This window comes from Hyaena hyaena, unplaced genomic scaffold, assembly GCF_003009895.1.
Source record: "Hyaena hyaena isolate Hyena2069 unplaced genomic scaffold, ASM300989v1 scaffold_14, whole genome shotgun sequence".
Taxonomy (NCBI): Eukaryota; Metazoa; Chordata; class Mammalia; order Carnivora; family Hyaenidae; genus Hyaena; species Hyaena hyaena.
This window is the reverse complement of record NW_024080646.1, coordinates 3,754,569-3,769,742: the sequence shown is the minus strand read 5'-3', so window position 1 is coordinate 3,769,742 and position 15,174 is coordinate 3,754,569. Positions and strand designations below refer to the sequence as shown.

The window sequence follows — 15,174 nt, the reverse complement described above, 5'->3', positions numbered from 1 at the left end:
TGTTGTTAAAGCAGGTATAAGCATAGTGGTCCTCATCCTACCTTATGGAAATCAGAGACTTCCAGAAAAGAAAGGCTCCCCAACCCCAAATCTCACCTTATTAACAAACTGAGGCTCAGGCACAATTCGAGTCCAGGTTTTCTGGTTTATTCGAAGGTTCCCCACAGTACAGAGCAGCTGGGTGGCTCAGTCAGTTGAGGAACTGACTCTTGATTTTGGCTCAGGTCATGATCCCAGAGTCATGGGATCAAGCCTTGCAATGGGCTCCACATTGAGCATGGAGTCTGCTTAAGATTTTCTCTCTCTCTTTCTCTCTCCCTCTGCCCCTCTCCCCCACTTGCACATGTGCTCTCTCTCTCTAAAATATAATTAGGAAATAAAGGTCCTACACAGTGCTTCAAATTTCACCATGAAGATACGTTTTTTAAAAAAAATTTTTTTATAGTTACTTATTTTTAAGAGACAGAGTGAAACAGTGCATGAGCAGGGAAGGGGCAGAGAGAGAAGGAGACAAAGAAGCAATTCAGCAAGCGTTCAACACAGAGCCTGACGCAGGACTCGAACCCACAAACTATGAGATCATGACCTGAGCCAAAGTCGGACACTTAACCGACTGAGCCACCCAGGCACCCCTGAAGATATATTCTTGACTCAAGAGACAGAAGAGATGCTGCAGGTGCTCATAGCCACTGTGAGGTTCGGAGTGGAAAGTGAGGCGGCCAACACTCCAGGGCTCCTCCTGGGGGCGTCCACCCCTGCCTCCAGGGACATAACAACTTCCCGTGTGCCTGTGCTGTCTCCCACACCCCCTCCCCTCCGATCTTCCCCTCTCCTCTCCACCTCCAGCCAGAAGATGGGCATAATTCCACGTCCTCTATCCCCTCTGCACACTGCTAGAACAGAGCTACTCAGGTCTGTGCCCGACACACTTGGGAAAGCATCCACGACTCCTTCCCGTCCCTTGCCTGGTATGCCTGTGACTCATTTCTAAATTACTCATGGGTCCCTCTCTTTCTCTTTCCACACTCAGCTCTCTACCCCTCCCTGTGGAGGGAGATCTGAAAAGCAGTAGGAGGAGCCTAGAAGTAAAAGAACTTGGGCTCCCCATTAATGTATCTCTAGGTTATGGCTACCACAGTCCTTCAGGCCTCAGTGACTCCTTCTGAGCTCCTCTAGGGCCTCTGAAGGTGACAACTCTTAGTCTGACACATGGTCATGGAGGAATCATCAATGACATGGGAGAAACTGACACATTCTTAAAAGAGGTCAAGCTTTGTCCTGAAGCCCAGGGGGTAGAATGTAATACAGTTACATCAATTCACACAAAGATTTCCAAATTTTTTAAGTATAAAAACCCTGATTTTTCATGTTGGGTTATAAGAAAGTTGCAGTTTAAGAGGGGGCAGAAATGGAGCTAGAATATCACCCCATGAGGCCAGCATCAATGGGCTGTGAACTGGGCTGCTCTATTCCAAATAACCAAACAATGGGTGCCCTTCCCTGTGCACTGTTTTTTCTGGTGCTGCCAAATAACCAGCCCCAAAACAAGTACACGGACACCAGAGCAGCACTAATGCTCACGCCACCCAGTCCTAGCTAATGGGCAGCCGACAAGTCCTGACCACATCGACAGGAACAGAGTAGATGACTCGTGTCAGTAATTTCCTGGAACTTAGCGAAGGATGATAAATAAATCACTCTGAGGCTCAAATGCAAAAGCAAACTGTACAATATTGATACGTTTTTGTCCTAACACACCCCTAAATCAGAAATAGCCAGCCACACACCAGCTTTTTGCCTCTGGGAAGAATCACTGCCTCACAAGGCACAGGAATAAGGGGTCTGGCTTGGCAACTGCCCATGGTCTGTTGACATTTTATTTACAGTCAAGCTGAGCAGATAATAATAACGGCCATCACTTACTGGGCCAGGCATGATGCTTAGGGTTCACGCATCTTAGTGAGTATACACAAGCACCCTGTGCAGGTATTACCTTTCCATTTTACAGATGACGAAACTAAACTAATGCTTGGGAGAGCTAGGGCAGCTTGCTCAAAGAGCAAACAAATTAGCAAGCAGCAAGTTTGGAATTCAACCCAAGACTGGACTTCCCACCATATCAGAACACATGCCATGAGGCTGTCCATTTCTCAGCACAATAAAGTTAAGTGAAGTGGGGATCATGGCAGGAGAGAGGGGAGAGAGTGAGTATGAACTCCATCTATGTGTATCCATCCCATTGGTCTGAAGATCTCCCAAGGCCAAGTATTAAGGGTCACTTTGTTGTCTAGATGTCTCCTAGTCACTGGTTTCCAAAACCTGTTTCTCAGGGTCCTAGGATTCAGTCAAAGCTTTTTAGAGATTGTTCTCTAGGGAAAAGGCAGGGACCAAGGAGGTAGCTGAATGGGTACAATTCTGAACCCAAGTCTTCCCTTGAACAGAATCCAATGCATCATTTTATACATTGAAGTTCTGTTTTAGAATTGCCTGTGGAGGGGCGCCTGGGTGGCTCCATCATTTGAACATCCAACTTTTGGTTTCAACTCAGGTCATGATCTTGGCTCATGGGTTTGAGCCCTTGTATTGGAATTCTCTGTTTCCTACTCTCTTTGCCCCTCCCCTGCTTGAGCACTCTCCCCTCCTCAAAATAAATAAATATAAAAAAAAAAATAAGAATCTCTTGTGGAGAGAAAAACACTGGGGCAATCTTGGCTCTTCTGCAAGTTTGAAAACTACAGCCCTGGTCAAGGAACTTGTGCAGGACACGGTACCCCGGGCCCCACACTGGCCCCGAGCACCCGAGGATGTTCATGACAACGTGCTGATGGCCGAGAAAGCTGCTTCCAGACTTGCATGGCCACCACTCTCTTCTGCCCCTCCTCTGGATAACTGGCAATGACCCTAGACTTGACGAAGACAGCAGGCAGTACACACACATACAGATTAATAGTGCCAGGGGCTTTCTATTAAGCTTACCTGGCACAGCAGCTTCCGTGGAACCTGTAGAAATACAGGAACGGAAAGTCCGGGACCCTGAAGAGATCACCTGAAGGGCACAGCAAGAGTGAGACAATGGTGCACACGCCCCTCAGCCCCTAACTGTCCTGGAAAACGCAAGGCGACATTTTTTAGCACAGCAACTATCTGAGCAGAGCTGCATGGCACTGAATTCACTCTGGCATTCCCAGGGCTTCTAGATTAGTGGCATTGTCTTAAAATAATAGCGTGATGCTCATAATGCCTATTTAGCAAGATTTCGTCCTGTGCAGGGCCCTATGCTAAAAGCTTTATGTACAACACCTCTTTCAGTCCCTATCACTACTGTGTGGTGTTTTATCATCCCCCATTTAACTGGTGCTCAGACAAGTTAAGGGATTTGTCTAGGATTCTACAACTCTTGAACTGTGAAGCCAGGAGGTACACCCCAGTCACTCCAAACCCTACAATCTCCTCGTCACCAGGAGGCCATCCTGGCCCAAGGCGGAGTGCAGGACAAAAAGAATCTTTTTTTTTTTTCCTTAAGGATTATTCTATTCTTTCCTGCCTATGTCTAAAAAAAGCCTGAATGCATGCCTCTGACATCTTTTTTCCATTTTGTGTTTAATTACTGCACAAACGGCGCAGGGGCCAGAACGACCGTGCTTACTCATTTGGGTGTAAGGTCCAAAGGGTACATTTATTTCTAGTGAAGTCAGTCCATTCTTCTAGTTCCACTTGGTGCAAGAGGAAATAATCACACATATTGGCTGCTTCCCTCTCTGGAATTTGAACTTGGTCACAAACAAGAAGTCAGGAGATTAAAAAAGCAAAAAGCCTTCCAAAAATGTCCAGAGGAAAGGAATTAAGCATTTCCACAGCAGATAGCCTAATCCTTCCAAATCTGGAATTTCTGAGACTCTGGGGGAGCCAGACCTTCCAGACCCCCAGGCTTCGGTCTGTCTCTCTGGATCTGGATGGACTGGAGCAGTGAAGGCTGGTCTCCCTAAGACTCACCATATGTTAGGTGTGCATGCAACATACAGGCAGGAATGCGTTTGTCACTGAACTTACTAATCAAGAGTTTCAGAACAAGACGCGATGGGCTGCTACACTTCCTCCAAGACCTAACTGATTTCAAATCATTCATCCACCTCTTGGTAAAGAGTCCTGAATTCTAGTTCCCTAGAGGGTTTTTAATCACAACTATTCTTTTGTTTCGTTTGTGCATACGTGTGTGTTCTTAGCCACAAAAGGGTGCATCTCTTGGGACCTGGTTTTTGTGCAGCCCGACAAGAGGCTCAGAGCTCTGGCTTTCTTCCTGTCACGACTCCCCTGAGCACTTCTCTTGTCTACACGGATCTGCACTGGTGGAGGGGCTTTGCACATCACACCATCAGGCTCAGACATCTAGTGCATGAAAAACATGGTATCTGTGGAAGTCCCTTTCCACACAGAGGCGACAGTGAGGTAACCCTAGGCATCCCAGACCCAGAGCCCCCCATTCAGGCCAGTGAGGCGAAGGTCCATGCAGGGTTTGCTCTCTCTCTCTCTCTGGCAGCTGTGGTTCTTGGCCCTGTTCCAATTTCCCTTTCAGTTTCAGAGAAACCGCAGTGCAGTCTGTGATGAGGAGGAGGGGCAGAGAGGGGATCAATCAAGTGCAGGACCTCTAGATTCTTCTGGCACTGCCTCCTCTCTGCACCCAGGCTGTCATGAGAAATGCTCCAGGGACGTGAATGGGGTTCGCGAAGCAGTGGCAGCCTTTCTGACCTAGTGCAGGCTGCTGAGGGGTTCTAACGAGCAGTGGAGTGGTCAGAAGTGGGCTGGGAGGGGGGAAGGCAAAGGAAAAATCACAATCCTAGGGAATTTACCAGTCACGTGATAACCTTCACCCAAATCCTAAAAACTTATCCTATAAATTATTGAGAGAGAGAATGGCTTATCTTTGAGCCATTTCTGTAACCTCTACACATTTCTCACGTGGTACTAGTTGATCATGCCTGTCTCTTTTTTTGTAACCATCAAGTCCTTGAGAGGCAGGACTGGACCTTACTCATATCCACTGTGTTAGGACCAACCCCCAATAAACACTACTGAACCAAGAGTATCTGAAATACCTCAACTCCTCTTACTTCCCCTGCAAAGAATGTTCCACTTTCCAGTTGGCTATGCTGGTCTTTAATTTTGCCTCAAATGCTTCCCCTCTGATGCCTTCAGCCTGGCTCCTATTTTACTAGAGTTCTTGAACAAAGAGAGTGCATGCCAACCTCTAAACAGCAAAGGTTAATGACCACATGACAAATGGCCCTGAAGATGAGGCAGTCTGTGGCTGGCTGGCCCAACCTCAATAGAACAAATTCCAGGGACCTAAAAAATTGGTAAAGATGCTTCGAAGAGCACACTCCTGCACCAGCAATTGTGGACTACACAAATTAAGCTCAGATTCAGTAGTTCAACAGTCATAAACATATTTTGTAGCAGCAACAGGCAGCTTAGGCAATAAAGTTCTAATTGAGCCCTCACTTTTTTAATTTAAATTTCAGTTAACATACAATGTAGTATTAGTTTCAGATGTACAATATAGTGATTCAGCCCTTCCATATAATACCTGGTGGTCATCATGACATGAACCTTCACTTTTATGCTCCAGTTAAAATCTGCTGACTTTCTGGGTGAGGAAGTGAATTCGAATTCTCTGAAAATCATAGAGCATGAAATTGCCATGGTGAAAAGTGTGGCACAATCTTACCACATTCAAGACTTACAATATTTGAACATCAGGACAACTTCCCCTCCCCACACTGTAGCCCTTGGAACTGGCAGGTAAATGGAAAGTCAGTTCCAAGAAGTAATTAGTGCTACTTGCTTTATCTCACACATGAGCAATAGGCACACCAGGTAACAAGGCCATTTATGGGTCAGATTCCTGTGGTTCCCTCTGCTCTCTTGGACCCTTGAAATTATCTCTCCTTGAGTATACAACAGAGGGGCCCAATACAAATACACAATACAAACTACTAGTGCTTAAAATGGTCCAAGGGGAAGCAAGGTTCCAAGATTCTTGAAGCCTCTGCATGAATCATGAGGTTGAAAGATTAGAGGGGAAGGTAGATTTCGTTCACCAAGAAGCAAACCCAATGCCCAAAGGGGGAAAAGTGGCAGGGCCTGAATTAAAGAGAACTATCTACCCAATCCCTACCACCATGTCCCGATGCACACCAAAGCTGTGTCCCAAAGGCCCATCATCTGCAGCTATAAAGATGCTTATCTTTCAACATGCACTCCAAAAGTGTGTCCCAAAGGCCCATCATCCGCATCTACAAAAACGCCTCTTTCTAGTCACTCAGGAATGAGAAGGGCAGCTCATTCAAAAGCACCATCAAGCGACCACAAAGACTAGCTATAATAAGACCGACAACACCAATTGTTAGTGAAGACGTGGAGCAACTGGAACTCTCAGACATTGCTGAGTAGGGGTGTAAACTGGTATAAACACTTTAGAAAACTGACACTTTCTTAAAAAGTTAAATCTACATCTACTCTAAGACACAGAAATTCTACTCCTAAGAATTTATCCATGAGACAAAAAGCCCTGCAGAAGAATGTTCATGAAAACTTTATTCACAACAGCCCCAAACTGGAAACAGCCCAGCCCAGGTCAGCATCAGCAGGTGAACAAAAGGTGGTATAATTATACACTAGCACCCTCCTCAGCAATCAAAGGGAATAAACTGGTGATACGTACAACAGCCTAGATGAATCTCTGAACACTAGATTGAATGAAAGAGCAAGACACAAAGGAATACTTCCGGTGTGTTTCCATTTTTATGAGGCTCTAGAATAAACAGAACTTATCTATGGTAACAGAAATCAGATTGTGGTGGCTTTGGTGCTAGGTAAAAAGGGAGTAATGAAGAAGGGGCAAGTGGAAACTTCCTACAGTGACAGAAGTGGTCTATGCCTTGATGGGAGTGTAAGCTACACGGGTGTATACATTCGTCAAAATTGATCAAGCGGTACACATAAGATAGGTGCATATCATATATGTAAATTATACCTCCATTTTTTTAACGTTTTAAAAGTTCTACTAAATAATTAAGATACAAGTTTAAAAAAAGAGGTGGAAGGAAACTAAAGGGAAAAAAGCCCTGCTTTAAAAATATCAGCAACTGTTGGGGGCACCTGGGTGGCTCAGTCGGTTAAGCGTTCAACTCTTGATTTCGGCTCAGGTCGTGATCTCACAGTTCGAGTTTGAGTCCCACATCAGGCTCTGTGTTGACTGTGCAGAGCCTGCTTGGGATCCTCTCTTCCTCTCTCTTTCTGTCCCTCCCCTCCTCTCAAAAATAAATAAACTTATAAAGAAAAATTAAAATGTCAGCAATTGTTAATAGACCCTTCATAAGAACACTGGGCCTCAACTGGTGCAGGTGTGGGGAACCAGGAACATGTCCTCCCTAATACTCAGGCCCCTCAGTGGACATTCTAGATGGAAAGTGTAATAAGCAAGTGGGGAAGAATAAAGGGTTGTTCTAATTTAAAAAGGGGCTAGACTACTCATGGGTACAATGAGAAGGCTAATTAATGAATTAGAGCTGCCCCATCACAGCAGTCCTTGAATACCTCTGGAGGAGAGAGATTTTCCTCAGGTGTTTTATTTGCTTAAACTCTGTAATAATTGTATACTGCTATGAGAAGACATCACCAGGACCCATCAAAAAGCTTAGGGTAATTGACTTGGGCTTATAAATCTGAGAAAAACTGATCCCAAGGTCCTCTTCTAGATTCTGAGCCTCTATCATCTCTCATACCACATTTCTACCTTAATATATCTATCTGCCTGAGTTATCCACTCTACCAAACAAATACAGCCATTTACTGTGCCTGACTGCTTTTTGAAGCAACAAGCCACTGCTTACAGCTGCTAGGGTTGTGCACTGCCTAACTTCAAAGGGCAGGGCACTGTAAGCCTAGACCGCAACGGTGTGTGGCAACCCTGAGAGTTTTGAAAAGTTAAAGTGAATCAAAACCTAGACAGTGACTTTTCACGTGGTTTTCACAAACAGCCTCCCTACTCTAGTCAGGACTGTTTTGCTACTCAACAGCCCCGATGCAAGCAGGCACTTAAGGACCAGCCCCTTGATACTAAGGTTTCAAGTCAATGGCACTCCACTGACCAGAGCTGAAAAGAGAAACAGCCACAGACATCTTTAAGGCCCCTTGGCTCACAATTTCTAGATGTTCTAAGAAAGCAGCAAACGGGATCATGTTGACCACACACAGAGTACCTTCATACCACAGAAGTAGGGGTGGTTTTACAGTGTTTCCCTGGGATGTTTCCCTGGGATGCTCATGGATTAAAAGCTGAATTGGTGCTGGTATAGATGGAAACTGTTGGCTTCTTCTGGAAGGCTGCCACCAATTTGTCTACAACCCACACCCACCTTTGCCAGGGCCTTTCCTGGAGCCCTGCTATGATGGTTACTTAGGCCCGAAGGATTCTGGAACCCTCCAGCTCTGGGGCATCCCTTCACTGGGAGCCTCAGCCACCTACAGCAAGGGAGGCAGAGACCACCTCAGCTACTGACACCAGGATCACAGCCAGTCTCACAGGTCAGCAAAATCCTTCTCAGGAGCACAATTTTCTTTACCTGGCCCCTCCAAAGATAATTGCCTTAGCTCCCTGAAAACTGCAACACACAAACTTGCACTCAGGAGTCCTTCCAGGAAAGCATACAGAGTCTCTCTCTGATGAACCCCACAGGCTTTACAACTCCCTGAGCAGCCCACCAGACCTACCCTCAGTCATTCACCACACCATGCGGTCAAAGCCTGTGGAAAGGAATGGGGGGGTGAGCATCTGATGTCCATTCAGTTGTTGTTGTTCTTGTTTAATATAATCTAGAGGAAAATTAATTTTTGTAAATATATTTGTCTGGTATTGATAGGGAAAAATCTGTTATAAGATGGCTGACAGGACTGATAAGGGAATTCCAGTCCCTGCCTGAAAAATCCCATTCCGGGTTTTCCTTCCTATCCCAAGAGCCACTGGAACAGACTGAAAATTGTCACCTCTACTTAAGCTCAGGGCTCAGACATCTAGAGGGTGATCTCCTCTGAGCCCACCAGTGTGAATTAAACCCCCTGCCTTCAAAGACCTCCAAGTGCTGCTTGGTTTTTCTGCTGGGTGATCCAGACCAGATTCTGTAACAGTATAACTGAGTTCCAAACAGGTTCTCAAATAAGAGTGATTTGTTTTTGTTTTTGATCCCCTATACATTTTTAAAAATTGAGATATAATTCACCCTTTTAAAGTGTACAATTCAGGGGCTCCTGGGTGGCTCAGTTGGTTGAGCATCCAACTTCAGCTCAGGTCATGATCTCATGGTTCATAAGTTCAAGCCCCATGTTGGCCTCTGTGCTGACTGACAGCACAGAGCCTGGAGCCTGCTTTGAGTTCTGTGTCTCCCTCTCTCTTTGTCCCTCCTGCTGCTCATGCTCTATCTCTGCCTCTCTCTCAAAAATAAACATTTAAAAAAATAAAGTGTACAATTGAGTGGTTTTTAGCATATTAACAGAGGTGTACGGCCATCATCATCACCACTACCAAATTCCAGAACATTTTCATCCCCTCGAAAAAAAAATCTGGGGCCTATTTTAAATTACTCTTCTGCCTAGGCCATTCTGCAACCACAGGCTGCTGACCACTTTGTGTTCCCAGAGAGTAAGTAAGTGCCCAAGATATTCTTGCACTGATTTAAAAGTTTAGCAATAACTCAAGGTGAAATGTGGGAATGTTGGCCAAACCTTATAAACTACTAACAGCATCACTGTGCTCAGAAACTGGGAGACAAAATGGCCCTCAACCTGAAGAGGGCGCATAAGGCAAGCTGATAGGCCACAACTCGCTCCCCCCTCCCGAGATGGGATACGTGTGCTGTTCCTCAGGCACTCCTGGCTGCCCAAGAACAAAGGAAAGGGGAAAAACAAATGGTTAACTGATAGAGATCATAGTCCTGCAGGACCTAAGTCTCCTTCACCTCTCCAAAGTGATGACAGAAATGGCAGATAGAACTCAATTTCCTTATAACCTGAAGCCCATTGACAGATACTTAAGGCTGGCAGAGGAAAACTTTTCTCCAGGAACTCCCTACTGTCTTAATGCTAATGATTTGCTAGAGGGAAAAACAAGCTTAGCTTACAACACCTAGGCCTCCACCATCCTGGGAGTCTTCTTTAGCATATGAAAATCTCACTACAAACTTCCCAAGGACTTTACCTCCCCCAGCTTCATAGTATATAACCAGTCTCTTCAGGGTCCCGGGGCAGTTCTTTCTGCCCACGGGTCCTGTCCCCATGCTTTAAGAAAACCACCTTTTTGCACCAAGACATCTTCAAGAATTCTTTCTTAGAATGAAATCTGGCCATTTGTAGCAACGTGGATGGAACTAGAGGGTGTTATGCTGAGCAAAATAAGGCAGAGAAGGACAGATACCATTTGTTTTCACTCATATATGGAACAGGAGAAACTTAACAGAGGACCAAGGGGGAGGGGAAGGGGAAAAATAGTTGGGGAGAAGGAGGGAGGCAAACCATGAGACTCTTGAATACTGAGAACAAACTGAGGGCTGATGGGGGCGAGGAAGGGGGTAGGGGGGTGATGGGCATGGAGGAGGGCACTTGTTGGGATGAGCACTGAGTGTTATATGGAAACCAACTTGACAATAAATTATAAAAACATTTTAATGAAAAAAAAAAAGAATTCTTTCTTGGTCATCAGCTCTGGACCCCACTATCACCCCAAAAATCTCATCAAAACCAAGAGCAGCTCCAGAAGGAAGTTAGGTAACACTGAAAGTATTCACTCACTCCTGAGACTTTATAATAAACTGCAGGATCACTGAAAAAGAAGCATTTAAAAAGAAAAACCTCAGAGAAGGCTCAGGAGACCTAAACCCCTGTCTCTCTGCTACTCACCTCCTCTGCACCATCTTGGCCACATCCCTTAACTGCTCTGGGTTTCAATTTCCTCATGTGTAAAATATGGCAGCACCATGGATAAATCACTAAGATTCCTTCCAGCTCTGAGAATCATGAGTAACAAAGAAGCATCACCTTTTGGTTGAAAGGCAGGGTGATTTCTTTAGGTGAGAACTATTCGCCCCAATCCACCAGTAATCACTCAGGGAGCCAATAAGCATGCAAATCAGGCAGAACCAGGGAACTTTCCAAAGGTTTTGATCAAAACACATCTCAAAGGGGAGGTTCCTTAGGAGGCCTTGCAATATCTGTTGGGTGGCAACCTCCTGGCTGCGCGACAGAATGACAAGAGGCACGTGTAAAGGCAGACACCCAGCAGTAATGGTGAGCAGAATCTGTTCAGGGTCAACACCGTGGGTTTTATATGATTTTTATTTTACAAAGGATAGGCTTTCAACACATGAGAGTGCAGAGAGCAGAGAGCACTCTGCAGCAAACCTCAAAGTCGGGAGAGAACACCAGGCTGTGGGAACTGGCAGAAAATAGATGCGCATCAGTGTGGGCAAGTGTAGACTAATGCCTTGAGAAAAAGGTAATTCAAATTATCCTCAGGAGGCATGGTTTGTATGGGTCACAGACAATCTAGAAACACTGAGTCACTCTCGACAGTTCCCTCAGGATACTAGTTCAAATAGTTTGAAGCAGCTAAAAGCACCAACAGAAAGCTGTCATTGTTTGGGGTAGAAAAGGCCTTAGAAATAACCCAGTTCACCTTTCTCATTTTAATGGAGACTCCAAGGGCTCCACAAATGCCTCAGGCACAGCAATCCGCCAACCAACAAACATTAGTTTAAGGAGCAAGACCAAGAAACGTGTATTTCCAGCCTTACTGCATGCAGATACTATTTCATTATCTTTGGCACCAACTTCAAAACACGGTAAAAAGCCATAATGGAATAGAGTATTGTGGGCAATTCCTGAATCTGAAAAACCACTATAGAGTAAGACAGCAACAAGGTAAAGATAAGCTTTAAAAGTTGACTTCCTTAATCTGGAATCTTGAATATTGTAGGATAATATACAATAAAAAGGTATGAAAGGATGTCAGTCAGAAGTAGGGTGAATTTGAACTTTCTCACCAAATCCTTTAGCAGTAGGATTGAAGAGCAATTCTAGATGCTTAAAGAAGGAACTTTAGAAGGAGAAGATGTGCACCAATTTATTTGGCAGATAATAAGCCTGTCTGTGCATCTGAGACCACACCAGATGAAAACACAGACAACAAAATTCAAGAAAGGGTAAGAATAAATTCATGGGTGATAAACCCACAGCCAGTCATCGAGACCAGTTTCAAGTACACTGGCCATACCTAGCCCCTGAGCTTCCATCCTGGAAGGCAAACCACATTCTCTTACAAAATGTCCCTTGGGGCACCTGAGTGGCTCAGTCGGCTAAGTATCAGACTTCGGCTCATGATCTTACAGTTCACGAGTTCCAGCCCTGCATCAGGCTCTGTGTTGACAGCTCAGAGCCTAGAGCCTGTTTCAGATTCTGTGTCTCCCTCTCTCTCTGCCTCTCCCCCACTTATACTCTGTCTTTCTCTCTTTCTCAAAAACAAAAACAAAAACAACCCCCCCCCCCGCAAAAAAAAAAACCCAAAAAACAACAACTTCAAAATGTCCCTTAGGGATATAATGGGGAGGAAGGCAGTGTCAGAGCACTGGGTTGAATGGGCCACAAAACAAACGGACTTACCTGTGGGGTGAGATGCAAATGCCAGAAGCACCACACTGAAAAAGAAACAGCAGAGCAGTGAAGAAGTCTTCTCCAGCACTGAAAAATAACAACGTACATTTCCACCCATTCTACCCAAAAAGGGTGAAATTTGCCTCAGTGCAAATTATCTGCACTGAATGGTCTCATTCTGCCTAAATCCAACTCATCAGTGAGAGGGTGAGAATCTCTTGAGATGCCTCAGATTTTGGCAAGAGGGATGAATGTACCCTGTGACAGACTAAGGATCTATGCCCCACTCTGAGGTCATCTATACCACTGAGTATTATCACACTCACTTAATCTTCCAAGAATATTTGTAAGCTAAACAAAGCAAACTCTGAATTACAAATAGGCTGCAATCTAAAAAATAGCTGTTGGATGTGAGCTGAATCTACTTTTGCTACAAAAATTAAATTTGTAGAGGGAAGTTAAATTTCCAGGGTGCATGGGTGACTCAGGCAGTTAAGTGTCTGACTTTGGCTCAGGTCAGGATCCTGTGGTTCATGAGTTGAACCTCCGTCAGGCTCTGCACTGGTGGTGTGGAGCCTGCTTGGGATTCTCTTTCTCTCTGCCTCTGCCCTGCTTGTGCTCTCTCTCAAAATAAATAAGTAAACTAAAAAAAAAAATTTTTTTTTAAGTGGGATCAAACCAGTTGTTGGCCCTGGCAGGCAGAGCTCCTGGCTGGCACAGACCAGCACAGCTGCTGGAGGGATCTGAGGGATCCCAGACCTCTGGGGGCTGATGGCCTCAGTGTCCAGTGCCCATGGGAAACTGAACGGCGGCCTTGGTTCTGATTCACATATCTTCATCACTTGTACTGAAGGACTTGGAAACGGAACCCTGCCTTCAGTGGGGTGCAGGGCAGGCCCAGCCAGGAAGCTTCGGGCACCAGACTCACAGGCAATGAGTGTCCTTACTGGAGGGGAAGGAGCTGGGCTGGCAGGGGACTGAGTTGGGGGTCACTGAGGCTCACTTTTCCATTTTCCATCCCCTTATTCCTTTGCCGCACGAGTGAACTCTAAGTTCTGGGGAGAAAAAGAACTGCCAACGTGTTCCGATGTCACGGACACATTTTAAACATCAAGAGCCTTCTGCATTTTCAGAAGAGTCTCCTGAAAAAGCAGCTGTTATGTCTGGGCAGAGTAGAACTAATGATTGTTTTCAGCAGAGTACAAAAGAGGCCCATGGCCATGCTTGGGGTGGATCTTCTCAAAAAAAGGCATTTTAATAAACTAAGATATTTATGAGCTTTATCTGCAGACAGAGAATCCAGCTCATGTTGAACATTTTCAGATTAACTTCCTGCAGAAGCCCACACGACCAAATGCTGACAGACACATCCCCAGCCAGGGTCATTTTCCCAAGTGTGGCTGCATTAGTGCCACCTTGGGTCCTCACGGCAGAGCTCACCCTCCTTCTTAGCGAGGCCCCACAGGCATGGCCATCGACCACGAATCTCCAAAAACACCAGCTAGCTGTTCTTTTTTTTTTTTTCCTTAAATAGTTTATTGTCAAGTTGGTTTCCATATAACACCCAGTGCTCATCCCTACAAGTGCCCTCCTCCACGCCCATCACCCCCCTTCCCCTCCACCCCACCCCCATCAGCCCTCAGTTTGTTCTCAGCATTCAAGAGTCTCTCATGGTTTGCCTCCCTCCCTCTCCCCCACTATTTTTCCCCTTCTTCTCCAGCTTTGTCCTCTGTTAATTTCCTCCTAATCCTCCTATATGTGCAAACATATGTTATTTGTCCTTCTCTGCCTGACTTATTTTGCTCATCATAACACCCTCAAGGTCCATCCATGTTGCCACACATGGCCAGATTTCATTGTTTCTCATTGCCATGTAGTATTCCATCGTATAGATAAACCACATCTTCTTGATCCATTTGTCAGTTGATGGACACTTAGGTTCTTTCCATGTTTTGGCTATTGTTGAGAGTACCAGCCAGCTGTTCTATTTAGCAGACAGAGCCCTAGACTTTGCTTGGCTTGGGCTGAGGGTATATAAACAGCAGTCCATACACCATATTCAAATATTATAAATCAAGCCTCAAACTTCATTCTATCTTAATAAGTACGTATATCTTCAAAACAACCTTGAAGTCTAGATTAGAATTCAGAATTCCTGGAGTTCCCAGAGCTTCATTTCAGAATGTGGCCGCATGGACAGATCCAGCCTCTGGCTCCTAACTCCCAGCAAACCCCTTTCTCTTTCCATCCCAGGCTCCATCCTGCACACTACGGCCTCACACACTGTGTGTGCACACATCAGCTTCCAAGGCTGCCTTCCATGCACAGCCCCCAACCCCACTAAGAGCCTGTCTTTGGACACTCCTTGGGTCTAGCAAAGAGTTGGAAAGACAGACCCAAGTAGGCCTTTGAATCAAGCTCGGGACCATCTGAGCAGGGAATTTTCAGTCTCGGGCTAGATGGCCCTGGGAAGAA

General features: G+C 45.4%; 1 protein-coding gene across 6 annotated transcripts in view; it reads right to left on the bottom strand.

The window, feature by feature from the left end:
• The window catches only part of TMEM241 (transmembrane protein 241), a 119,749-nt gene that overhangs the window by 47,120 nt on the left and 57,455 nt on the right, over nucleotides 1-15,174 (bottom strand). For 5 of the 6 annotated variants that reach the window (XR_005525597.1, XR_005525601.1, XM_039217637.1 and 2 more), the window contains 2 exons: nucleotides 12,709-12,743; nucleotides 2,977-3,046 (listed from right to left, as the gene is read on the bottom strand). Coding sequence is in view for 4 of the 6 variants with exons in the window: in XM_039217637.1 (XP_039073568.1) it covers nucleotides 2,977-3,046; nucleotides 12,709-12,743 (105 nt within the window). In the remaining 2 variants the exon portion in view is untranslated. Of the gene's footprint in view, nucleotides 1-2,976; nucleotides 3,047-10,950; nucleotides 11,058-12,708; nucleotides 12,744-15,174 lie in introns of all 6 variants that reach the window. The other variant, XM_039217666.1, reaches the window with a different exon arrangement.